The sequence below is a fragment of the Vicugna pacos genome, chromosome 19 (assembly GCF_048564905.1).
Source record: "Vicugna pacos chromosome 19, VicPac4, whole genome shotgun sequence".
NCBI lineage: Eukaryota > Metazoa > Chordata > Mammalia > Artiodactyla > Camelidae > Vicugna > Vicugna pacos.
Genome location: NC_133005.1, coordinates 36,290,629 through 36,317,025, shown reverse-complemented (window position 1 = coordinate 36,317,025; position 26,397 = coordinate 36,290,629). Strand labels below are relative to the sequence as shown.

The following is a 26,397-nucleotide window of genomic DNA, read 5'->3' as shown; positions in this document are numbered from 1 at the left end:
TTTCCCTGCCCTTCTTTGGAGTGTGGGGGGTTGTGGAGGTCAAAGCCATTTTAAAAGCAGAAACTCTGAAATGGAAGAAATCAGCCTTTGCCAGGCTATAGGCTTTTGGGATTTCCAGAAATGAGGGTCCTCTCTGAAAGACTTCTGTTTAAAAATTTCCAACATTTTCAGGAGACATGGAAATACGAATCTCAGATATGAGAAAATGGAGTAAGCCGAGTTTTCTATCTCAGCCAAAGCCTAATCCATTTTAGATTTTGTAAATATGGGTTAGTTTTATAAATTGAGCTCATGTAATTTGTAAGCCATGTACTTTGTGGAGCATGAACAGTATTTGCTCATACTGTGTGGCAGTTCTCCATCGTGAACGTATGAAATCTCTGGATAGACTGATGATGAGTCATTGGCAGGCAAACGCTAATGTGGTTAGGACCTATGATGAAGGAAATTCCTGGAATTTGGCAGAGAATATTTGAGTGACTTATCCATCTAAGACTAATTTTCCTTACCCTTCTATTTTTAGGTACTTTTACCCATTTCCAGTACCACCTTTACTTTATCAAGTTGAACTTTCTGTGGGAGGACAGCAATTTAATGGGAAAGGGAAGACGAGACAGGCTGCGAAACATGATGCTGCTGCGAAAGCTCTGAGGATTCTGCAGAATGAGCCCCCGCCTGAGAGGCTGGAGGTGAGGAGAGAGCAGAGCCGGGGCTCCCTGACACTCTGGGTGTGGCAGGAGGGTGGTAGGAAAGACGTCATCTCTAGTTACTTTTTCTAAGAGGATACATTGAGAGCTGTCCATAATTTTTGTTATTTGATAGCTTACTTGATTTTTTTTTTTTTTTTTTACCTGGTAGCTATCTTGCCTTTTTTTCCCCTTTAAAAAAATTTCTTAGCAAGAAAGTCAGTCTCACAGTATGGTGGCTAGGTTCCAAGAGTGAGCATAGTGGAACACAGGAAATGGAAGCAGCTGCCAGTTTCTTAGGACCTGGACCTAGAAATCAACATAGCATCACTTGGCCATATTCTACAGGTCAAGAAGGCACAGAGCCCAGTTTCAAAAAAGAGGAGATACAGAATCTCACTTTTTTTCACATAACATAATTTCATAATTTTGTTCCTTTTTAAAAAAAACAATTTCACAATTTTTAACCATCTTAACTGTATGTTTCAGTGGCTTTTAGTACATTCACAATGTTGAGAACCCTACTTCTGAGTGAGAGGAGTATCAAAGGATTTGGGGGCTGTGTTTTAAAATTATCACAATAGGTAAAGGATTTTAACTCTTTGTGACTAAATAGGAATGTGGGTCTTAGAAAATCTGCTCCATGCACTGAGGGGTCAGAGCATTTGTGACTATGTCTGTAAAGCAGTCTTCTCACCAGAGGTTCAGAAGAAACCCACTGAGTGGAAAACACTGAGATTTCATGGTTCTGTTTAATCACAGCACGAAATGCCTCCTAAATGTATCCCTGGGAAGCATTTGACTTTTCTTCCTCAAGAAACCAGATCTCAAAGAATAAGATCTTGCACAGAACATTTGACTAAATGTGCGATGATAGATATGGACTTGAGTGGCCGCTTGGCTGGGTGCTTGCTAAGGTCCATTTTATCTCGCTCCCCTCCAGGGTGACTCAGCTTAGGATGATGCTCTGTGGCTTCATGGCTGGCCGCCCAGGAGGGTTTTGTTTTTCTTTTGTTACAGTGCATTTCCATCTTCAGTGTAATCTCGCATTTTAACAGAGATCATCTGTTTCCACGGTCCACTGAGGACCAAATAAGAGACAATGAACTGTAACTTAGAAGAGAAGTTAGTGAATTGAAAAGATGAGCCTCTCAGTGGTGAGATTTGTGAAAACACCAAAAGGTAGTGAAAGCTGAGTCGTTTTTAGAGGCTTTTCATTTTTTGACTTGACTTTGGTGCTAATCTAATTGGAGTCAGATGGAGTAGGTATTTCTTGGTTTCCTCTAGCCAACAGTTGTTAAACTATTGCTGAACACTGGTATGTGGGTTGTCTGCTTCAGAAGCACTTAAGAAGTTTAAAAAAAAAATTCCTTGGCCCAACCCACACGAGTCTAATACAGTTGGTCTCAGCCAAGACCTAGGAGTCTGGCCGTTGCGTTTTTTTCTGTTTAGTGTGCTCTTGGAGTAACTCTAAAGCACAGTTAGGGTTTGGGGATCATAGGTCCTAAGTATTTTCAGTGCATCCCAGGCAGTTTTCCCCTCTTTGATTCCTCCTTGAAAGTATGTACTCCCCGTATTGCTGCAAAGGGAAAGTGCCTGTCAGTGGCTCAGAGCTGACCATCACTCCCTAGACCAGTTGCTTAGCTCAGGCCTGCGGGCAGAGGCTGTAGTGGACACCCTCTCTTTGGCTCATCTGACCTCTGTAAGGAGCTTGGCTGGGAGACATGGTCATTACTCATGCCCCTTGTTTCCTCCTCTTTGCCCCTTTTCTAGTTCTGTATGGTTTGAACTAGAGACAGTTCCCTTCAGAAATGGCCCAAAGACTGGCCTCAGCCAGTGCTTCAGAAACGAGAATCATTAACTAGGATGTGACTTTTTCTTTGAAGTAATAAATGAAACACTAGGCTTTCCCCCTAAATGAGCTGCCTCTGGTCTACCAGGCCACCTGGAGAGTGGGCACCAAGAGGTAAAGAGAGACTTTAAAAAATTTTTAAGTGTTTGTTGGGGAGGAAATTAGGTTTACGTATTTATTTTTGGAGGCGGTACTGGGGATTGAATCCAGGACCTCGTGCATGCTAAGCATATATGCTCTACCACTTGAGCTATACCCTCCCCTGCAAGAGAGACATTTTTTAAAGGTAACTTTAATTTTTTTTCTTACCAGTAATGCCTGTGAACTAAAAAATTTAAAAACTCAAAAAAAGAAGAAAAACAAATGATGTATAAATTTACCATTTGTAGATAGTCAGTACACACATTTTGGTGGATGTCAGTGCATGTATAAGTAAATACACGCATCTGTCTGTTTCACAAAAATGCAATGATACTGTACAGTAACCACCTTTTTTTCCACTGAAATGCTTATTACGAATGTTACCATGTCATTTACTTATAATTCTGTGGAGGACTCAGATTCAGTATGCTTCTGAGCACTTTTTAATGGCTGCAAAGTGTTCCGTTGTGTGCCCATACCAGTTTATTTTTTGAACAACAGAGGCTTGGTTAATTAGGTTGTTTATAGTTTTAACTGTTATAACGTAGGTAGTGAAGAACATTGTTGTAGTTGTCTTTGTGTATGCCTGTGATTATTTTTGTGAGCCACAGTCCTAGAAGTGAAGTTGCATGGTGATGTATACGGCCAAGTTCCCCACCAAGAAGATGGTACCATTTTAGGCCTCTGCTCATGAGGCGTGAGCGGCCTGTTTGCCCACAGCCTGCCAGCATTGAAATTATCATTTTAAACAGATTGTCCATTTTGCTGTTGAAAATTTTAGAGCATGTGATTGTATGGTGAATCAGTTCATCTTCTCTATAACGTAGCCAATAAAGCCTGCAGTTTCTGTCTACAAGACAGGTGTGGCCCCTGGTGACAGGCCCTGGAGGTACACAGCAGCACTGCCTCTCCCCATGTGGAGCTTGATTGATGGAGTTGACTGACATTAACATCAATATCATCAGAAAGTGCAGTGAGTGCTAGGATGGAAGTAGCACGTATCATGAGAGCACAGAATGTCTTGTTTAGGTCAGAGTAATAATGGTCCATTCAGAGAAGTCCTCTGTGAGGAAGATAAGCAGAAGAGCAGGGGAAGTACACTCCCAGCAGAGGGAGCAGCTCGTGCAAAGGTCCTGAGTTGGGAAAGCACTTCTGTTCTATTCTATTCCATTCTGTTCCATTCTGTGGCTTGTGCTGATAAAGGATAACTTATTCAGTGTCTGAGCTGTTAGATGTAAGGTGGTCATGACTACAATGTCTGTAACAGAGAAAAACAGGAGGTAGCCTAATAGGTCCATTAGTAGGGAAATAGTTAAATAAATACATCTAACCGAGGGAGTACTAGAGTGTGGTAGATCTTTATACATGGACGTCAGCGGAGGCCCATAATCTATTGAATGGGGGAGATCAAGATCCAGAGCTATTGTTACATGTATAGTGTGATTCTGTTTTTGTTAAGTAAACAAAAGCTCCAGCTGTGTGTGTGTGTGTGTCTGTCTGTCTGTCTGTCTGTCTGTCTACATCTGTATATGTTTGCATGGGCACAGTTTCTATCTTGAAGGTTATGTCAAGCTTTAAAAGTAGTTTTCTCTTGGTAGTAGTTATAGAAGACAGACTTTTAAAAAATTGTACTGTTTGAAGTCTTTTGTTTTTAATACTGCTTTTGTAAAAATAAATAAATGCAGTCCTTTCGGATCGTGAGTCCTTATTTTCACTTGAGCCAGGGACATATTTAAGTAGGGTTAAGACAAAAATTGGAGACTTTAATTTTCATTATACTTTCATGGTCCATTGGACCCAATTTTTATTTTTGAGGTTTTTCTAGTTCTGTAAGGATTGATATTATAGGACTTTTATTATTTTTTAGAGGGCTTGAAAAGAACAAAGAGAAAACATATTTTTGAATGTAAAATAAAACTTGTTCTGTCTAAAAATGATCCTGTGGGTCCTTTGGCCCATTTTATAAATCTTTACATTATGGAATGTTTTCCTGTTTTGAAACATTACTGCTTGTCATCCTGCATATATATCATTTCAGCACTGTTGATCATATATTCCCAAATACGCAATAAGCAACACTAAAATAATAAGAAAATGGAATAATGAAATCCCTGGGTGGATGATACAATAGTGAAATAATTGTTGTTATTGCATCATCCTTTCGTGTTCTTATTCCATTGCCTAATATATCACATCATCTTTCAAGAAGATACAAAAGAAGACTGGAGACACCATCTTTTTAATCTACTTTTAGCTTTCATTGAACCCAGGTGAAAATTCAGAATTTTTCTTTTTCCATCTGTAATGACAAAGAGAAGAAAACTGATGGAAGAAGACATTTTTATTATTAGACAAATCAGAAGATGAATGCGGAGACAGACTAGAGTCTAATGATGATGGTGAGATTGAGTGTTGAAGTGACTCAGACTGGGAATCTTCAGATGATACCTTAGATAAGTTTTCCTAAACCCAAAAGCTGGCAAGTGAACTATGTATTTCTGTGATGTATAAGAAAGAAATGTGTGTTCTCTCTGGTCAGTCATTCAGCAGGAAGGACTTTGCCACATAGTATTTTGCAACAAGAACCAGACCATCATGTTTTTGATTTTTTTTAAAAAATTTGTGTGACGACAACCTTTCATCTTTTATGATGTTTGGCCACCAGAGTTTCTTATCACTTTGTTTTTTTTGAAGTCAACAATTCTTTTCTTTTCTTTTTTTGGTGGGGGAAGATAATTAGGTTTATTTATTTATCCTTGGAGGAGGTACTGTGGATTGAATCCAGGACCTCATGCATGCCAAGCGAGTGCTCTACCACTTGAGCTATCCCCCCCCCCTTATCACTTAATGTCTACAAAATAAGTGGACACATGCAGAAGTAGGCGTGTGTTTTGGAAGGAAATTGATGATATAACAATGAGAAAAATCATTAGATCCTTCTTTTGGCTTTTATAAATCTAGAAATGAAAGCGTTTTGTAGTTATGGAGCAAAGAAGATGGCTGTTGTCTCTTCAACAAAGTTATGTGTCAGTTTCCAAAGGGTGTGCTTTGCCAATAGCAGTATAAGAAGAATCAGAATCATGATAAGCTAGAACCTGTGGAGATGAATTTGAAATCTGGCCTTGTTACCGGGGGCTGTGCTCTAGGTTTGATGTGTCAGCTGCTGATCAGTTAGGTACATTTAAAGGACCTTGCCCATTTTGGGTATATTTGCCTTCCTTCCAAACTACAAACCTGAAATAAACATTTGGATTTCTTATTTTAATTTCTTATTAAAATCTCCAAGGAAATGACTTGTTATCCTTTTATTCTTTCTGTATGTTTGTAAAATGACTTTAAATATAGAAAAATAATCGCTTCTCAGCCTGTTGGCTAAGAGCAAGTGTAAATGTAGAAAAATAAATAGGGTCCTTTGAAGTCAGATGGTAAATGGTGATGACTATTTTTTTCCTGCCATATTGAGGGTTAAGCATGGATCAGAGTGGTTTTTTTGTTTGTTTTTTGTTTTTCCTTTTCTTTAAATGTTACCTAGATTTTATTGCTGAACCATACAGTGTGGGATTGATATTAACAGTAATTCCCACTTCATGAAGGTTAGGCTAAGGGCTGGCTGCACTTTCCCCATCTCACTGGGAATGGTATTTGTGGATTTGTTTTGAGTTATTTGCTGCTCCCTCATCACAACATTGTGTCCAATTCAGATAATATTAAAATTAGTTTACATATAAGAGCAACATAATCTCACTACCAAATAGATGTATATCTTTGTTTCCCGTTTTGCATTTTTATTTTAGTGGCTGCTTTGTCCCTTCTGAAATTCCTTTGGAAACAGTGTCTTAGAGCAGTGAATCTCAACTCTGGTTGCTAGTAAAATCACCTGGGGATTTAAAAAAAAATCAAATACTGTATATAAAACAGATATTTAGGCCCTACCTGCAAAAATTTGAGTTCACTTGTCTGGAGCAGGGCTCTGGTGTCTGTCCTTGAAAGCTCCCAAGTGATTCTAATGCTGCTGTGGTTGAGAACCACTGGTTGAGAGTTTAGAAATTTAGCAGTAGACTATTATTTTCTATCAGACTTGTGTGGAACTTCAGTATGCATAATAGAAATACAGCATTTCATTAGTAAAGTGTGTAAGTTTGAGTTTTATAATATTTATAAAGGCAATCAGTGAGAATGATTTATGTGAATTTTCACAACACAGAGTTACAGTACATATTGTTTTTGTCCATTTTAAAAAAAACCCTGTGGCTGGGAAAGATCAAGTCCCGTTTTCTTTAATTTTTTTCTTCTTTCAATTCTTGTTTTGAAATGGAGGTCCTGGGGATTGAACCCAGGACCTTGTGCATGCTAAGCATGCACTCTGCCACTGAACTATACCCTCCCCCCACTGTCCCATTTTCAAATAGTGGTTAACTTAACTCTGCCTTGGGAAGGAGAGTAAAGGCTGCATTCATTGTTTTCCTTATAAAAGAAAAAAAAACTGACATCAGTATCGCTTAGTGCTAGCATTCATTAAATCCAACACAGTTGCCTGTTATTATCTGTGATTTTCTGTATGTTTGAAATGCGTCATAACTAAAAATAAAAGTTAAAACTAATTGAGCGGTATAATGAACAAAAAAGTTGAAAATTAGGGTACATTCATGGCAATGGAAGTCTTACCAGCCTCAGCACCTTGTTTATTTCCAAATTTGGTTCTGGTTGCACATAAGGAGAACATTCTCACTGACAGTTACTTATCATGAGAATAGACCATTTTTTAAATAGCTCATTAAAAAAAAATCTCTGGATACTCTTCAGATAAACAGCTGTCAAGAAACTTGGTTATGTACAAAAATGAGTTAATCTGTTAGCAGAAGTTAATGTATTGACAGTCTCTAGAGTGTGTTTAATATTTGATATGAAACACTTGTTGCTTTTCAAAAAACTAAGGTGAAGTATAAAAGTTGCCTTTTTAACCATTTTTTAAGTGTACAGTCTTGTGGCATTAAATATATTCTCAGTGTTGTGCAGCTAGCACCACTATCCATTTTCAAAACGTTTTCATTGTCCCACAGAAAAACTTGGTGCAAATTAAACAATAACTCTGCCTTCCCTCATATTTGTCCCCTGGAAACCTCTGTCTTACTTCTGTCTCTGTATTTGCCTATTCTCAATACCTCATCTAAGTGGATATTTGTCTTTTGTGCCTGGTTTATTTCATTTATAATAATATTTTCAAGGTTTATCTGTGCTGTAGCATGTTTCAAAATTCTATTCTTTTTAATGGCTGACTAATATTCCATTGTATCAACATTCCACATTTTGCCTGTCCATTCATTTGTTGATAGATATTTGGGTGGTTATCATCTTTTGGCTGTTGCTATGAACATTGATGTACAAATATCTGTTGGAATCCCTCCTTTCAGTTCTTTTGAGTATATATCTAGCAGAGGAATTGCTGAATCATATTGTATTTCTGTGTTTAACTGAGGAACCACCACACTTTCTCCAAAGAGGATACACCATTTTACATTCTCACCAGCAGTGTACAAATTTTTCAGTTTCTCTGCATCCTTGACTTGCTGTTTTCTTTGGCTGTCCTTATGGGTGTGAAGTGGTATATGATTGTGATTTTGATTTCATTTCCCTATGATTAGAGATGTTGAGCATTTGTATATCTTCTTTGGAGAAATGTCTATTCAAGTCCCTTCCCTGTTTTTGAATTGCATTGTTTGTTGTTGAGTTGTAGGAGTTATTTATCTGGACATTAATTCTTCATCAGATATATGAGTTGTGAATATTTTCTCCCATTATGTGGGTTGTCTTTACTCTCTTCATAGTGTCTTTTAATGTACTAAAGTTATAAATTTTGGTGAAGACCAATTTATCTATTTTTTTTCTTTTGTTGCCTGTACTTTTGGTGTCATATCCAAGAAATCATTGCCAAATTCAGTGTCATGAAGTTTTTCCCCAGTTTCTTCTTCAGTTTTATACTTCTAGCTCTTGTGTTTAGGTCTTTGGTCTGTTTTGACTTAATTTATATATGAGATACAAGGTAAGGGTCCAGCTTCATTTTGTGTGTGCGTGTGTATATTTGGTTTTCCCAGCACCATTTGTTGAACATGCTTTCTTTTTAAAATACAGTATTTTTTGTTTGTTTAAACCTATTTAAAAAGTAACTGTCAAACCAAAACTCTGTGGAACTCCAGCCTTTAAAACACCTTGCTTGAAGATTTCTGGCTTTCAGGATTCACTCATAAAAAGACAGGCCCTCTTTCTCCTTAGAATTTAAACAACGAACCTAAAAGTGTGTTTGGCTTAATAAACCACCAGAAATTGCTATGCAAACAGTTTTGACTAGGCAGCGAGTGAAATCAAACCAGATTAGAAAGAAAACATCATCATCATGAAAGGAGAGAAAGAATTACAGTGTTTGGTATAAATTTACTTGTACAGGAGTATATTCTTGGTTGTATTAATGTTTTTTTTTAACTTAGAATTTTTCTAACTTTTAAAAAACTTCCTTTTAATTACAGATTGAAATATCAATCTTGTGTGAAGTACAGGACCTACCTGATAAACCTAAGGAATTGCACAACAGATAAAATCCTGGATAGTGCTACACCTTGTCTGTTCAGGGATTTCAGCCATGTGTTCCTGTCAGATAGTTCTAACCTTGAAAATAAGATTTTACAAATTTTTTTTTTGACAAAAGCATTCCAGTATAAGAAAACAGAGCTGTCTTGACATGTTTTGGGGTCACTTCGCTGTTTCTCACGTTATCACTGCTGCACAGTAGAGAATCCATGTGATCCACACGCATAGGAAAGATCTCTGCTTCTCTCTAATCCCAGCCTGTGGAGGACTGAACCTTGCTACAAAGCTGGAGTCTCAGCTTTTGTTCAGGGAACTTTATTAGTTTACACCTTGCATTTTATCCAGCAGCAGTTAAGGATGAGACACACGGCAGTTTTGTAACTGTTCCACTGCCTCTTTTTTTAAAAAGTGGCTTCTGGGGAGTTTTTGTCCAAATAAGAAACTTGCACACCTAGGCGGAGAGACGTATTTGTCCTTGCTGTGCCCCACATAGACTGTACTTGGACTTTTTCCAAAATGTGGTTTGCCAGTCCTCAAGGGGGCTCCAGGAGTCCCTCTCTGAGTGGCCGTGGCTCTCCCTGTACCATGATTAGGTTGATTCATACCCAAAGGCCAGTTAATGTGTGGATTGTTTATGGTGGATTTATGAGGTACAAACTGACCGTGAAAGTACACTTTCTGTTAACTTTTTAATTTCACTGACACGTGGTACACATGTGGCCTTGTTCCTGGTGCTCAGTGCATAAAGCCTAGGTTCAGTGCTTTTAAGGTTTATCATCACAGCTGGGACCTTGACAGCTTTAACAAGAGTTAACTAGTAAATGATTATTCTTCCTTCAGGTAAATGGAAGAGAATCAGAAGAAGAAAATCTCAATAAATCTGAAATAAGTCAAGTGTTTGAGATTGCACTTAAACGGAACTTGCCTGTGAATTTTGAGGTAAGCTTATTTATGTGTAGGACTCTCGATTATGAAATACTGTTGGCATTCATCCTGGGAATTGTGTTTTTCCTGAATAACATTGGAATGATAATTACTTATATGTGAACCTTCAAATTTAAGATTGAAATTTTATATTTAGCAAAGCAATATTTCTTCCCAGGGCAGCCGTGGATCTCTAGATGGTCCATGGATGGCCTCAGTAGGTCTGTGGGCCTCCTGAAATAGTCTGAAGGGGGTCATGTTTATGTTCACACGTGTATTCTTCTGGAGGGAGGATCTGTTGCCTTCATAATACCCTCAAAAGCATCTGATACCCCTAAAATATCTAAGAATCTCCCTTTAGTGATCCCTAAAAATCTTGTCAGAGTAATTGTTAAAAAGACATAGGTTTTGTCATTGTCCAGTGTCCAGTTTTTCCATTTAATAACTTCATTTGTTGTTGAAGGCCTTACGGTCTAAAAATAGTTAATGGTTGTTAGTTCAAAATGGAAAATAAGATACATTAGGTCTGTGTTTCCTTCAAAGACATAGTGAGTCCAAATAGATTAGGCAGGTAAAGGGGAGTTTTTTTTAAAGTTTCCCTAATTTTTGCAGATAGTTTGAAAATCCTTTCCTTTGATTTCTGTGTTTGGTTATGCAAGGTTGAGTTTTAATAGATTTCTTTATCAGGTATTTGGTCTTTCAGAGTTATAAAGAGCATATGTTTAGTCTTCCAGAGAGCTTTAAACTCCCATATTTGTTACTTTAGGTAAATGTAATTTGAGGTGGGACATCTGCTTAAAACAATTTTAAGTGGTTCATGAACTTCTTTTGGCCTATTTCTTTTTAAAAAAGCCTACCTGAAAATTATTATCCTGTAAAATACTTTAATTTTGTAGCATCTTTGCAGTTTCAGGTGATTCCCAAATTCCGTCTGACTTTGGTAAAATATGTGCCTTCTCCTATTACGTGCCAGTGCCCTAAATTGGCTCCTGAGTTCAGTCCTTAGTCTGTCAGCTGAGTGATGATGACTTCTAACGTACAACCTGGCGGTGCTCACCTGCCTGCCATGGGGCACAGGTGGGGATGGCAGTTGCACTTGGATCACAGGGCCACCTCGCAATCCCCCCACCTCATCCCTGCCCTGCCCTGCCCTTCCCTGGCAGGCAAGACCAGTTAATATGATCCGCCTTCCAGAGTACAGAGCACCAGGTGGACCTATGGTTGACATCCCCTTACCCGGCCCTCCATCCCTTCCAGTCTTTTTCCCTCTATTGAGGGTAGCAGGTGGGGGTTGAGGAAGCGATGAGACAGGGGACATACAGAATGACAGGGTTAGTTGTTGGGTGGGAACTAGGCGAGAGCTTCACTCCACAAAGTCACAAGGTCTCTGTGAGACTATGTTGCAGGAAAGAGAAGAAATGCTCTTTTCCCTCTTGCTGAGGCATTGGTGTCACAAGAATGGATTTTTAAAGATTAGAGGAAGGGGTTCAGAGATTGTGGGAGTGGGAGATACTTGGCTTCTTGGGTCACCTAAGGGTTTCAGAGGTGGCCGCCGGGGCCAGGGCCCTAGATCCTTGTGAGGCTTGTCACCGGCTCACACTAATTGCTGCTGTGCCTGAGTCGCAGAGCTGTACGGAACCTTGATGGAATCAGAGCCATTTTATGTTTTTGCTCTGTGGTATTTGGGGACCGGATTGCTTCTGTCCCACCTCTACTTTTGTTTAAGGTTTAGATTTGGCTTTCAAACTTGTGTTCTCAGGAATAGGGAACATATAGCAGGGAGCTGTCAAGTAGTCACAAAAGAAATAAAGGGAGTGCTCTCTGGTGGTGATTGTCACTGAAAGTAATAATTTAGAGTAATAACTTAAAACATGACAGTTTGTGTGGTATTGAGTTTGTTAATATGAGTACTTATATTGAATAGCTTTTAAATATCAAAGGTTCCTATTAACTTCTGTTACTAGGTTGAGCAAGAGCTTTCATTTTTTCCCCACAGTTCTGTCTCTGGCACCTGGAAGATTCCCTGGCATATATTGGATGCTCAGGAAATATTTATTGAATATATGAATAGAACAGCTATTTTTTTGTCAGATAGTAAGATGTGTCACATAGAAAACTGGGTTAGATATGTAACAGGAGAAGACAGGAGCTATTTATACAGGTTTTCAGAAAATTGTATACAGCTTGATTTTTGATAAAATACGTAGTTTTAGTTAACAGATGTGATGCTGATTGATACATTCACCAGGAGGCAGTTGTGACTTGATCACACTAAATACATTCTAGGTCAAATTGCAGATAGAGATTGGTGGGGTGGTGATGTGAGCAGACAATGAAAATGGTTTCTGAGGGACCAGGATAGGGCTGTGAATTTGAAGTGATCCATCAGGGTGACTGCTTTTAATTTTTGAGTCTGATCCAAGAACGTGGAAAGCATTGTTAGGGAGGGAGCATGTGATAATTCTTCCTAGCACCAGTTACTGCTGTGGTGGATGTCAAATGTTGATTTTCTGCATGTCCAAGTTGACATTCTACTATAAATCCCTCCATATTACATTAATTTGTATTAGTATAGGTGCATTCAGAGTATAACTCCATTATTATTGCTAACCATTTTGATGTTCAGATTGCCATTTAGACTGGCTCCTGTGTCCTTTGACATGCTTCTATCTGTTGTTTTTTTTTTTTAAGCAGGGTGAGGGGTCAGATTTCTTGAGGTATAATTCATGTACAGTATTAAAATTTGTCCTATTTAAATATACAGTTCAGTGTGTTTTGATGGTGTATTTGCATAACCACCACCACAGTTAAAGAACATTTCTCACCCTGTAAAGTTACCACTTTGTCCCCTTGCAGTCAATCCCTTTCCTCCATCCTCAGCCTCGGGCAGCCATTCATCTGATGTCTGTCCCTACAGTTTTGCCTTTTTCAGAATATCACATACATGGAATTATAGAGTCTGTTGCTTTTTGTGTGGCTTCTTTAACTTAATGCAGATTTTGAGTCATTATGCTGCATGTATGAGGAGTTCATTTTAAAAACATTTTTGAGTAGTATTTAATTATATGGACATTCCACAACTTATTCATCCATTACCAGCTGAAGAGCATTTGGGTGGTTTCTAGTTGCTGGTGATTATAAATAAAGCTACCATAAATACGTACATATATTTGTATACCATGTTTTCATTTCCCTTGGGGAAATACTTGGAAGTTGATTTGCTGTGTTGTGTAGTAAATGTATCTTTTAACTTTTGAACTTTATATCTTTATAGGAAGCTGCCAGTGTGTTTTCTAAACTGGTTGTCTCATTGTACCTTCCCACTAGCAATGTATGAGAGTTTTAGTTGCTCTACATCCTCTTCAACACTTAGTATTGTCAGTTTTAAAAATTTTAGTCATTCTAGTCAATGTGTGTAGTAACTTGTGGTTTTAATTTGCATCTCCATGAAGACTAGTGATAGTGAGCATCTTTTCATATGCTTATTTACCATCTGTACATCTTGGGAGAAGTATCTGTTCATATCTTACGTCAGTTTTTTAGTTGAGTTATCTGTTCATTATTGAGTTTTGAGGGTTCTTAATATATTCTAAACACAGTTCTTTTATGAGATACGTATTTTCCAAATATTTTCTCATGGTCTGTGGCTTGTCTATTCATTTTTAAACCATATCTTCCAAAGAGGAGAAATAATTAATTTTGGAGAGGTCTTGTTTGTCAGATTTTTAGTTTATGGCTTATGGTGTTTGTGTCCTAAGTTACTTTTGCTTAACCTAAGGTTACTCCTTTGTTTTCTTCTAGAAGTTTTACAGTTTTAGCTCTTAAATTTAGGTTTATTAATTCATTTTGAGTTACAGTTTTCATATATACTATGTGGTAAGAGTCAAGATTCTTTTTCTTTTCTTCTTGCTTGTGTATGTGTGTGGGTATCTAATTTCCCTGCCTCCTTGTTCTCAACTTCCCTCTTCAGATTTTGAGAACTTTCTTATTTTCTGGTTCAGCAGTGTTTTTAGCCTTACTTTGAACTTGCCCTGCTCTAGCTTTGACTCTGATGGAAATAGAAATTCTAATAGAAATGATCTTGGCTGTTCCTCCAAGGAACCCTGGTTCCCTTTGATAGAGAGTGGAGTGTGGAGGCCAAGATGAGGATGGAGGGGTGCTTGCTGCTGCTGGAGAGTCATTGCTTCTAGACCCTGTTAAGCAGGTAGTGCTAGGAAATGGGTGTCTTGTTTTTAAAATCACAAGTTTATGCCTCCGATTTCAATCCCTCATCACAAAGTTCTTCCTCTCTGTTTCCTTGTTCCATGTTTGGATCTTCTTTTTCCCATCATGAGAATCTGGCTCCCAACAACATCAATATATTTACCCATACTTTCAACAACAGACCTACCAAGTAAAGTCTGAGTCACTTTTGCAATTCTTTTTACCATTATATCTTCAAAGAATTGTTTTCCAAACTTACTTGGATATTTTTCCCTATGCTTAACAGTCTCTTATACAGTAAAATGTACATATCTTAAGTGCACAGCCCACTTAATTTTAACATGTGTAAAAACCCATGGTTCACCACCCAGATCAAGATATAGAACGTTATCATAACTTCCAGAAGTCCCTGTGTCCTTTTCCACCCAGAAGAAGCTGCTTTCTGCAGTCACTGTAGATTCATTTTCTTTGTCGTTAGACTTCATATAAATGGAATGATACAATGTAGACTGTTTGGTGTTGTTTCTTATCCTCAACAGAATGTTTGCAAGGCTCATCCATGTGTATCAGTAGTTAAATGCTGGGTGGTATTCCGGTGTATGAATGTAAAACTAATTTATCCACTGTCCTCTTGATGGACGGTGGATAGGTAGGAACTATTAGGAATAAAACTGCAAAATCTTCTTGGTTACCTGTGTGCACTCAGCATGGCTAAGTCAAAGGATAGATGTTTATAAAAACTGTCAAGCTTTCCCAAAGTGATTGTACTAGCTTTTACCCCCACCGCTTGTTCCATGTCCTTGCCAAAAGTAGCTGTTAAAGTAGTTTTTTTAATTGAGTAGTTGTTAGGAGTTCCTTAAATGTTCTGGATATAATTCCTTTGGTACATATATTGCAAATATTCTCTCCCATTCTGTGGGTTCCCTTTTTTATTTTTTAAATGTTCTTTTAGTGAACGGTGTTTAACTTTGAGGAATTCTAATTTTATTTTATGGTTTGTGCTTTTTGTGTTCAAGAACTCTTTGCCAACCTCATAGTCGTGAGGTTTTCTCCTATGTTTTCTTCTGAAAGCTTTAACTTTTATATTTAGGTCTGTGTTACAGCTTCAGTTAATTTTTGGTTTTGGTTGAGTTTGAGATCTTTAGTTTTTCCCTTGGGATTAAGGATGAGGCGCCCTGAGTGAGGCTGGAAAGTGTTTTTATTGTCTTCTACAGTGAGCAGCAGCCCAGCCCTTCAGGGCTTCTGGCCCTTAATCCTCTTCAGGGTTATCTGGTTGCTCTCATGTCATTTTTGAAAAAGAAAGACGTTGGCTTTGTTTTGGTGTGTTTGCTAGAAATCAAGAGACCGCCTAGCACAGGTCTATTTCTGCATTCCCTTCTGTTTTATTGATCTGTTGGTTTTTCCTTAAATAATACCATCATGTTGTAGTTGCTATAACTTTACAGGAAACTTTGAAATCTGACAGTGTAAGTCTGTTTACTTAGTTGTTCTTTTCAAGGGTGTCTTGGCTAATGTAGGTTAGATTTGATTTTTATTTTCCTTCTGTGTGATTATATAATCACTTTAATATGTAGTTAGAGTTCTGTTCAGTGTTTTTTCCCATCCTAGTCAACGTATTTTTATATTTTTAGTTATATGTAACACCAGATGTTTCTAAAAGCCAAAAGTACACAAAAAGATATATTCAGAAGTGTCATCTTGTCCCTTCTCTACCCCAGTCTCTCCCACTTGTTGTAGGAAACTAATTCCACTGGTTTCTGCTTTATCCTGAGTTTTTTTTTTTTTGTAAAAATAAGCATATAAACACACATCTATTTGTATGTGTGTATATGTTTACATAGATATAAACCTCCCCCTCTTTTTTTTGTACCGAGAAGTTAAGGTACCATATCTACTCTTTTGCAGTTTGCTGTTTAGACTTACTATGTGCTGAAAATCACTTTAAACTTGGAGATTTTTCATTTCTTTTTACAGCTGCAAAGCAGCCAGCATTTAATAAGCTCAATCTTGGCTGGAGGCTCAGAGCAAATACTAAACTTGAACTCTTTGTGCTACATTCATTCCTGGGCTTTGCTGGGCCAGTGTCCTTTCTGCCGTTTGCAGGCGAGCACACTAAACTCAAGACAGTCTGTAACCCTGGGTGGGTGGGAGTAAAAAATGCTTCCCTGTTCCATTCCTAACTGTTTTGGACCTGTCAGACCTAAGAACATTAATGGGTCTTGTCCTTAGTTCCCCTTCTCCTGTGTTTCATGTGGAGCGGTGTGCTAAGCAGTGTGCCTTGCAGCTGGTAGTAAGTGTCTGTCACGCTTTCACTCAGTCTTTCCCTCTGAAACAGGTTGCCCGGGAGAGTGGCCCACCCCACATGAAGAGCTTTGTGACCAAGGTGTCGGTTGGGGAGTTTGTGGGGGAAGGTGAAGGGAAGAGCAAGAAGATTTCAAAGAAAAACGCTGCTATAGCTGTTCTTGAGGAGCTGAAGAAATTACCGCCCCTGCCTACAGTTGAGCGAGTGAAGCCCAGAATCAAAAAGAAAACAAAATCCATAGTCAGGGTAAGAACACTTCTGAACGAAGAGGGCGTTTTCATTGCCCGAAGACAGGTGGGAGTTGAGAAGGCTGGTGAAGGAGATCGGGAGCTAGCACGCCCACGCCGGGCCCGGGAGAGCCTTTACAGGGGCCACCGTGTGTTGCTGCCACTGGAGCCCCAGGTTAGGCAACGACAGGGACCCTGCACTGGGTTCAGTGGAGGCCCCTGAGGGCGGCCACATACGTCTGGATGAGGGTGTCCTCGCAGCCCTGTGATCACAGGGAGGAGCTGCGTGTCAGCAGCCGCACTGCCCGCCTCTGGGGGGAGCAGTTGAATCGTGCTGCTTCTGTGTCATTGTCTGCCGCACGGCTCTGAGCATGCAGGGGTTCCTGGGCCTCGGAGAGATGTCAGGGGCAGCAGAGGAGTGAGACGTTGCACCACATGCTCTCTTACTCTTCTGGGTTTTTGAGTCATGCTAGTGGACCTATCAAAAAATTATATTACCCCCCACCCTCCCACGTAAGGGATGGGTCCATTTGGAGACATTTATGAACACTACGATCTGTAAAGTTAGAATTGTCAATATAGTTTTATGCTCTATCACAATCCACATTTTTTCTTACACACGAATTAGCATTCTGTACATATGAAAGCTAGCATACTTTTGCAGTTTCCTTTTTCCACTTAACATATCCGGGAAGTCACTCCTTATCGGTGAGCGGGTGAGGATTCGTTGGCGCTAAAGGTGGCCACCAGGAAGTAACTGTGGGATTCTTAGGTTCTTTCCACATGGCGTCAGCTTGAATTTTTTTTCTTTTAATGATTTCTGGTTTTTGAATCATTGTCCAGAAAGCTGGGAACCCAACATTATAATACAGACTTTTGGGAAGTTTTAGGAAGAATGTATTTTTTTCTGCCTCTTCATTTATTATCGTATGTTGAAATTCACTGTTACAAGGCAGACATTACGTTGATGCTTGCCTACAACATAGTGAATGTTGGTGTTGGTTTGCTAAGAAGATCTTAAAATCATCTCAGTCATAGAAAATCATTACGCATCTTCCAATTTTAAAAGGTTTAAAAAAAGATCTGATTAATTTTGAGCCATTAGATCAGCATGCAAGTAATCAACTGTCATGTCTTGGTCTGTGAATTGGCAAGGTCTTTTCTGTAACTAACGGGGTATATGGTTTCTACATTAATTGTTCCTCAGCTACAGAGCAGCCCAGAATATGGCCAGGGGATGAACCCAATTAGCAGACTGGCCCAGATCCAGCAGGCGAAGAAGGAGAAGGAGCCAGAGTACCTGCTCCTCACCGAGCGAGGCCTCCCACGCCGCAGGGAGTTTGTGATGCAGGTGGGTCAGCCGGCTTGTGGGCGGCTGTTCTCTGACCACATGAGGTCCAGGGCCTGCCGAGGTCCAGGGGCTGGACACCTTCCCCAGGAGGCTAGGGCTAGTGGGCTGCTCCCTTCCACCGAACATTACTGTTATTAAGACCACATCATTTGCAGTAATTCAGTGCCTTAAAACATGTGCTTGTCTGCGCACCACAGAGGCCGCAGTATCAACACGTAGGAGCTCAGACACACTGCGCCCGGTTAGAGGAGTGCTGAGGAGTAGAACCGTGGACGACTTTTTTTTTTCTTTGTTACTTCTTGAAGCTTTATATTGTTCTTCTCAGAAGATAGGTTTTATAAATTATATGAAAGATCTTTTCCTGTTCCCCCTGATCCTTCTGTAGAATCTGGAGTCTGGGGTTGGCTCCTCCTCACATTGGGATTACACTTCAGATATGTACAGTGTTTCTCCTTGCACTTGGTTTATTAAACCCTGTGTAGTGAGCGGTTGACAACTTATAAAGCACCGACAGCCTGGTGTGCTTCACCTACCCAGTCAGAGGGCAAGAACAGTGATGACCCTTCCACTGTACAGGAGAAAACTGTAGCTTGCCGAGAGGCTCAGTAATTTGCCCAGATTACATGGCTGGTGGATGCCAGGTTAGGATGATTCAACGCCAGTCCCATCTTGACAGGCCAGGAAAGGTTTCCTTAACTCTCTTACGTCATACAGGGCTTTTGGTTTCAGTCTGTGGTCAAGACCAGCTTGGAAGGGGACTGTAAGCAGTGACGTGTGCTAGAATATGTTTAATAGCCGACTCTGAGGGGAGGCGGTATGATGGGAGGAAGATGTGTGTGGCGATCTGTACGCATATATGCATACATATTATACTTACATATGTGTATGTTATAGATTTTACTGATAGGAAAGAAATATAGCTCACAGTTTGTAAATAATACTCATTATTATTATTGTATTTTACTATAAATAAATACTCTTTATTGTAAATTTTAAACATCTATAACTTCAGTGTGACAATCATGGATGGCAGTGTGATGTGACTGCTTTATTCCTCTCCAGTTCAGCAAGGAGGTTTGCTCATGTCATTGTCAAACGAGTGTGGTTCTAGCATGAGTACTGGTTGACATTTTTGTTTATATTAACAAATAAGTAAAACAACAAAGACATGTCAGAACCTCATTCGTTTAAACGGTATGAATGACTCCTCTGCTGAATCAGAGAGTAATTTTCGAAGACTGGAAGCTTTAGTTTTTTTGTACTGGTTACAGTGTCATCATGGCTGCCGACTTGAAAACACTTTTAAAGTTTATTTGCATTAGCTTTTTCTCTATCGCTTAAGTCTAAGAATAGACAATCAACAGAAAAAACTTCATCCTTGATATGTAGTATTTGCAGATTTCTGTGGTGTAAATACTCCCACTATAGCTCTGATGACAGAGTTGGAAAGAGACATCTAGCAGCATGTTGACGCCATACACTTAACAACTGATACTATTAAAAACCTCAAAAGCACAGATAATTGTAGAGTCCAGGTAGGAAGTGATGAGTTTCATGTGTTAATTACCTCTTGTTTATTAAAATAATTTAATTATAAGCTCATATAATTTAATGTTTGATAATGGCTGACTTTAACAACCAGCTCTCCAAAGTCCTGAATGTTTCACAATGGGCTCTCTCAGGCTGGTGCAAACCAGCTCCAGGGCACCGCTGTTAAGCTATCCAGCTTTCTACCATTCTGGGTTTTTTTTGCCAGCCTGTCAGTTCCCAAGCAGTCTTTATTCTGAAGACTTAAGAACTGTTCTGAGTCCTGCCTTTTGTATGCAGGTAAAGGTGGGAAACCACACCGCAGAAGGATCAGGCACCAATAAGAAAGTGGCCAAACGCAATGCAGCCGAGAACATGCTGGAGATCCTTGGTTTCAAAGTCCCGCAGGCCCAGCCCACCAAACCAGCCCTCAAATCAGAGGAGAAGGTGACTGCGGGGGGCTCTGTGTCCTTGCTCTCTAATTGCAGGATGACCTTCTTGCCTCATACAAGGGGCCCTGGCTCCTCCAGGGCTGAGCTTCAGGGCAAGACTTCCTTCATCCTCCTGGCAGTAACGCAGCCCTGCTGAGCAGTGGGTCCTTACAATGTGGTCAGAAGGGGAGTTGCATGTCCATGGCTCCAAGCATGGCTCGGGGTTAAGTCCTTACTGTTTCAGTATCTTTGTGGCCTGGGATGCTTTGCTGGAGGGCAGCTTTCTCTTCCCTGTTTGTGGGATGATGAGTAATTGGGCTTGAAAGTAATGTGTGTGTGGTTCTATCACTTGTACTCTTAGAGCGAAGCCTGTATAAAAGATTCAACAATCCTCGGCTTCTGTTAGTTGTGGAGTAGGCTCTTCTGGGACACTGAGACAGTGTGATACTAGAGTCAGGGCCAAATAGTTTAGATTTGGGATTTCTTTTTCTTTATGAACTGAACATTAGCTAAAAATAATCCCATATTGAAAATTGCATTTCTGCGAAGATTGGGAAGCGGTACCCTCCGTGAAAGCCTTGGCTGACCCTGTCTTCAGTTACTGGGTGGTCCTTTCAGGACAAACTTGAAAATGCCAGGCCTGATTCATTCATGTCTGCCAGTCGTGTTAGCAAAGAGAAATGTCATCAGCTGTGGCCACATGGTTAATACTAATAACCGGGGTCCCAAGCACTCTTATCACAGAATCTGCAGAGATCCTGGACTTGGCTTTCAGATTTTTCATTCCAAAGTCTTGAGAACATCATAGGCACCTTCACCTTCTCAGAAAAGAGATCCTGTGTTTGGCAAAATATTTATCTAGTAGCATTTCCCCTACATTATCTTTGGATATGTCACCTTATCTTTTAGTTGGACATTTGCTTCAGGAAATGTCCTTTGTTTATTCAACTGTTTAACTTCAACCTAAAGGTTTCTTTCTTGGTCAGCTCTATCAACTTAACATCTTCTGGCTCCTTCTGGTTAAATGTTCGCCTCTCTGCTCGTGAGCACAGAGCAGGGGACCCCTTCGTGAGATGCCCTCTGTGCACAGGCTGCTGTGGCTGAGAGTGTACCTTGGAGAAAGCAGGTGGCTCTGCCATTGGGCACATTGAGCAGCACAAGCAAACCAGTGGTGGGGCTTTGGTGGAGGGCTTTTTGGCTGATTTCCCTCATTTTTCAAAAGTTTAAAACCAAGATTAATGTTGGTTGGAGTTTGTGTAGTTTTGGACAGTGGGAATGAATTTTCCAACAGTTTGATTTATGCTCATGGCCTTTTTTTTTTTTTTAAGACACCCATAAAGAAACCAGGGGATGGAAGAAAAGTAACCTTTTTTGAACCTGGCTCTGGGGATGAAAATGGGACTAGTAAGTGTGATGTTAATATTGTCTTGATCTGAATGTGATTCTGGGATTTGTGTGGTTCCTGGAAATAGCAGACACCCAGTGAGTGAGTGTGCAGTGTTCGGCTCTGCGTCATCCCTGTGCCGTTGTGTGTGCCGAGGGAGGGCCAGCGTTGGGTTGTAGAGCGTCTTTCCAGGCAGCATGTATGGACGTGTGTTAATTTGTCTGTGTGTCCCTCCCCAGGCAGTAAAGAGGATGAGTTTAGGATGCCTTACCTTAGTCATCAACAGCTGCCTGCTGGAATTCTTCCCATGGTGCCCGAGGTTGCCCAGGCCGTAGGAGTCAGTCAAGGACATCACACCAAAGATTTCACCAGGGTAGCTCCAAATCCTGCCAAGGCCACGGTAACTGCCATGATAGCCCGTGAATTGTTGTATGGGGGCACCTCGCCTACAGCCGAGACCATTTTAAAGAATAACATCTCTTCAGGCCACGTACCCCATGGACCTCTCACAAGACCCTCTGAGCAGCTGGACTATCTTTCCAGAGTCCAGGGATTCCAGGTAACTGTTGGGTCAGAGCTGTGTGGTCTGTACCTTAGTGCGGTTACCTCTGGGTTTCTTTCAGAACTAAGTGTGTTGTTTTTTAGACCAAGTTCTTTGTCTAAGGGGATGGTTGGCGGAAGCATGGTAAAGGGTGGTCCTGAGGAGGAGAGGGGAGGCTTGGAAAGTATTAGATGCCTGTATAGTAAGAGAAAATCCTCAACCTTGGATAATAGAAATTTAAAAATCCAGGCCAACCATAACAACAAAGCCTGTAATCCAGTGATAGTTACACATTTAGACTTTTAAGTGAGAACCGATTCATTGTGTTGGCTCTTTCTGCCTGGTAGGAAGGAACATGGCTTCTTCCAGACTAGAGTTTTGAGTAGACATGTAGGTTCCTGGAAGATTCTGGAGGCTGGGGCCCTGGTCTCCTGCCTGCAGCCCTCAGTGCCCTTTAGCAGCAGTCCCCTCAGACAGTCTCTCGTGCTTGTGGAGCAGTAGTTGGTGCAGACGTCAGGCTGAGACCAGGGAGAAAGAAGTGTCGTCTCCCTGATGCTGGGCCCAGAGCTGCAGACCCGAGTCCCATTCATGCTCCCCGCTTCCCTGCCTCTGCCTCAGTTATCTTTTCCTCTGTAGGTTGAATACAAAGACTTCCCCAAAAACAACAAGAACGAATTTGTATCTCTTATCAATTGCTCCTCTCAGCCACCCCTGATCAGCCACGGTATCGGAAAGGACGTGGAGTCCTGCCATGATATGGTACGTTACCCCACGCGGTGGGCCTGGCCCCGGCTTGTTGCTGGCCTCAGCAAGGGAGGAAAAGGAGTCTCTCCAAGGCTTGGAGACGAGTTAATTGTTTTTTAGATTTCATAGTTCTGAAGCCTTTTTTCTTAGGTTACTGCCTTAATTTCTCATTCTGTTTATCAGAGCTCATGGGCTTTGGCCAGCCCCACTCCCCTCTTCCCTTTCTGACCTGAGGGATAGACTTGGATCCTGGAACTCCTCCAGTTACTGTACTCAGTTTATCTCTTACCAGAACAAAGAGTTGCAGTCCCAGGCTCTAGCAGCCGTAGAAAGCCCCTTGTTTTGGCATTCTGTTCAGATGAAATTCTTGTAAGAAATACTAAAACTGAGAAAAGGAATTGATTAATCTACATAAGTTAAAAATCTACATATACAATGTATCTGTCATGTTAATGTCACTGAATGTAATGTATTCTAACAAGGAAACTTGATAGGTTTTTTTTTTAAAGCAAGATATAATATATTGTACAGTCTGCTGACCACAAGGTTAAAAATATTTGAAGACAATATATAATAAAATTAACAGAGGTTGTGATTCAGTGAGGTAATAATTGGTAACTTTTAAAAATTTGTATTTTTAAGTGAAAATTCAAACATGGAAGGGTTATTTAGTGGGGCCACCTGTTTTATTGGGCAGTAGGAGAATCCCTCGCCTTCCCATTCAGTGTTTCAAGCTGTGGTCCTGAGCAGTGGTCGTCAAATGACTTTCCTTTTCATTCCTGCTAGGCTGCACTGAACATTTTAAAGTTGCTGTCTGAGTTGGACCAACAAAATACAGAGATGCCAAGAACAGGAAATGGACCAATGTCTGTGTGAGTGAGCTGATTTACATGGAAAGGCAGTTCTGTTCCTCATTTGCAATAAATTCAAATTGTCTGCTCAACTTAGTAGTAAAACATTTGTCTAAGTCACTTTCCGTCCCTTTCCACTAAAAGGTTTTCAAGTTTTGAGTAGAGATCTCTACTTTTTTAAAAAAAAGTTTTTGAATAGATAATACATTCACATGGTTCAGAAGTCAACATTATTTTAAATGGTGTACACACACAGTGGTTGATCTGGCCCTCATGCGGTTCCCACCCATGTCACTCTGTCTCCACCCAGAGATGACATTTTCATCAGTTTCTTACATACCCTTCTTATATGTTTCTTTATGCAAATATATTTCTTTCCTTATTCTCTTCCTTTTCCCCCTAGAGATAGCACACTATACACATTCTTTTCTTTTTTCACTTGATAGTATATCCTGGGAAAACTTTAATCCAGTTATCATAAACTGGGGCCTGACTTCTCAATGTTGCTAATTTCTTTTTTTTTTTTTTTTAATGGAGGTACTGGAGATTGAACCCAGGACCCTTGTGCATGCTAAGCATATACTCTGCCACTGAGCTATACCCCCTCCCCCCTGCTAATTTCATTATTAACATTGCTTAATTCTCTTTAATTTCAAAACTTGGATCATTTTTTTTTTTTCTTCCTTAAAGGTGTGGGAGGTGCTGAATCCTATCTGGCCATGAACCATTATAAAATCCCAACATATATACTGAAAATACTGAAACTGCTTTGAAAGTTTGGAATTTCTGATACCTCCAGTGGGCTGAGAGACACGATGGGTAAAGGACGGGAGACAGCAGTGGTGAAGACGGCAGGCACACATGGAGGCGGCGTGGCTATGGTTTTCCCCTCAACACAGCAGCAGCTTCAGGGGGCAGGGCGGGCCTGCCAGGCAGCCCTGGTCCATTGGGAAACCAGCAGGGCCATGCCCCAGGCACCCCAGTGCTTGGTTTTGGTGGGTTTTTTGTTTGTTTTTGGGTGTGTGTTTGTTTGTTTGTTTGTTTTCTTGCTGTGTGAAAGAAGAAACAGAAAGCACGACCCCTTCTCCAACTGGCTCACTCGAACACATTGGGACAAACCCTGGACACCCACGCTGGAAAGAGCTGAAAGCACCAGAGAAAATCATATGCTTCCTACTCAGCGCTAGCTGACATCTGTAGCGTGCTCTGGCCCGCCACCTCCCGCGGTGCCCACACCGTCACCACTGCTCTCTTCCAAAAGAGATATGTATTCTTAGTTTCATTATTTCCTTTTGATTGAAACGACACTATATAAATTTTTATTTGAGAATTTCTCAATTGTATCTAGTTACATAGCACAGTTTAGAAACTTGTCTGAGACTGACTTTATCAGTAATCTAACCGGCAAAGATCATATCCATGTACATGTGGTTATACATCTTTATTTCATTGGACTAACCCAGGACCATTCACTGATGCAGATTGTGTGCCCTCTGGTTTAGCTGACACAGTCCTGGACTTCTCAGGAACCCTTGATGAAGTCTCCTACAGTTGTGTAAATTGGACAGTTTAGGAATTTTAAACTTTAAATGATCATTTGGTTCCTTTTCTATTTTATTTTTGTTAATGCAACAGGACTTAAACAAATGAACTTTGATCTTTGTTTTAAAGATTATTAAAAAATTGTGTGTACATACATAAGACTCAAGGACACAGCTACACTACGGGATATGATCTCCATGTAGCCCATGCTCAGTTGCAGATTGATTTTCCCTGAGTGCTTTACACTGTTGATTACATCTCCATGTAGGGCTGAAAAGAATGACCCATGTTTATCTCTATAACTGTGTTGCTTTTGATGTCGTGTTGCTGTGCACAGAAATGTGTGCAGCAAGGTCCTGCATATGGTCCAGATGAAAAGCACGGTAGCCTTGCAAGTTAAGTACTGCTTTGATTCATCGTTTACTCTGGAATTTTTTCTCCCCATGGAATGTAAGTAAAACTTAGTGTTTGTCACCAATAAATGGTAATACTAAATTTTTTTTTGTTAATTTATTCTCAAATGCCACTACTGCTAGGTTGGTCCCTCCCAGCCTGCCCCTACCCTTTTTTTATTTTCAAGGAAAAAACTTTGTAATGCTTGTGATTCCATTTGGGCAAAATTCTGAAGATCTGAAATAACTTTATATCAAACCATTGATCAATAAACAGCTACTAATGAATTTTTGGTCCTGTTGAGCAGTAATTAACCAAGTAAGGGAAGATGTGAGTGAGTTGTGGAAGCATGGCGTGGAGGCACTGCTGGCAGTGAGAGGTGTGTGGGTGCCCAGGTGAAGGGAGGGCCTCTCTCTGAACCTGACCTTGTCACCTGAGGGAATGACCCAAGAGGAAGAGGGAGGCTTGCTGGTGACTTCCTTCAGGCACGCTTGGGCCTGGAGTAAAGATGAGGCATTGTATACTAGCCTGGCTGAGGAGTGAGTGGGCTGGTGGTTTTCTGGTTTTAAATTTTAGAAGATACTCATCAGGGTTGTTCACTGTGACACGAGCCTCTGAATTGGACTGCAAGAATAACTGCAAGTGACCAGAGGTTATACGAGACGCTGAAGGGTCATAGGGGACTCAGCATGGCAGGGATAAAGGCAGTGAAAGGA

At 40.4% G+C, this 26,397-nt stretch overlaps 1 protein-coding gene across 6 annotated transcripts in view; it reads left to right on the top strand.

Annotated features, from left to right (window-relative positions):
• The window catches only part of STAU1 (staufen double-stranded RNA binding protein 1), a 49,425-nt gene extending 23,457 nt beyond the window's left edge, over positions 1-25,968 (top strand). For 4 of the 6 annotated variants that reach the window (XM_072944366.1, XM_072944364.1, XM_072944362.1 and 1 more), the window contains 10 exons: positions 524-689; positions 10,102-10,200; positions 16,706-16,936; positions 18,125-18,268; positions 20,096-20,242; positions 21,555-21,630; positions 21,850-22,169; positions 22,788-22,910; positions 23,682-23,767; positions 24,437-25,968. In XM_072944366.1, coding sequence (XP_072800467.1) covers positions 524-689; positions 10,102-10,200; positions 16,706-16,936; positions 18,125-18,268; positions 20,096-20,242; positions 21,555-21,630; positions 21,850-22,169; positions 22,788-22,910; positions 23,682-23,767; positions 24,437-24,452 — 1,408 coding nt within the window. In that variant the 3' untranslated portion in view covers positions 24,453-25,968. Of the gene's footprint in view, positions 1-523; positions 690-10,101; positions 10,201-16,705; positions 16,937-18,124; positions 18,269-20,095; positions 20,243-21,554; positions 21,631-21,849; positions 22,170-22,787; positions 22,911-23,681; positions 23,867-24,436 lie in introns of those variants that run through there. The other 2 variants (XM_072944363.1, XM_072944365.1) reach the window with 2 other exon arrangements.
• The last annotated feature ends 429 nt before the right edge of the window (positions 25,969-26,397 follow it).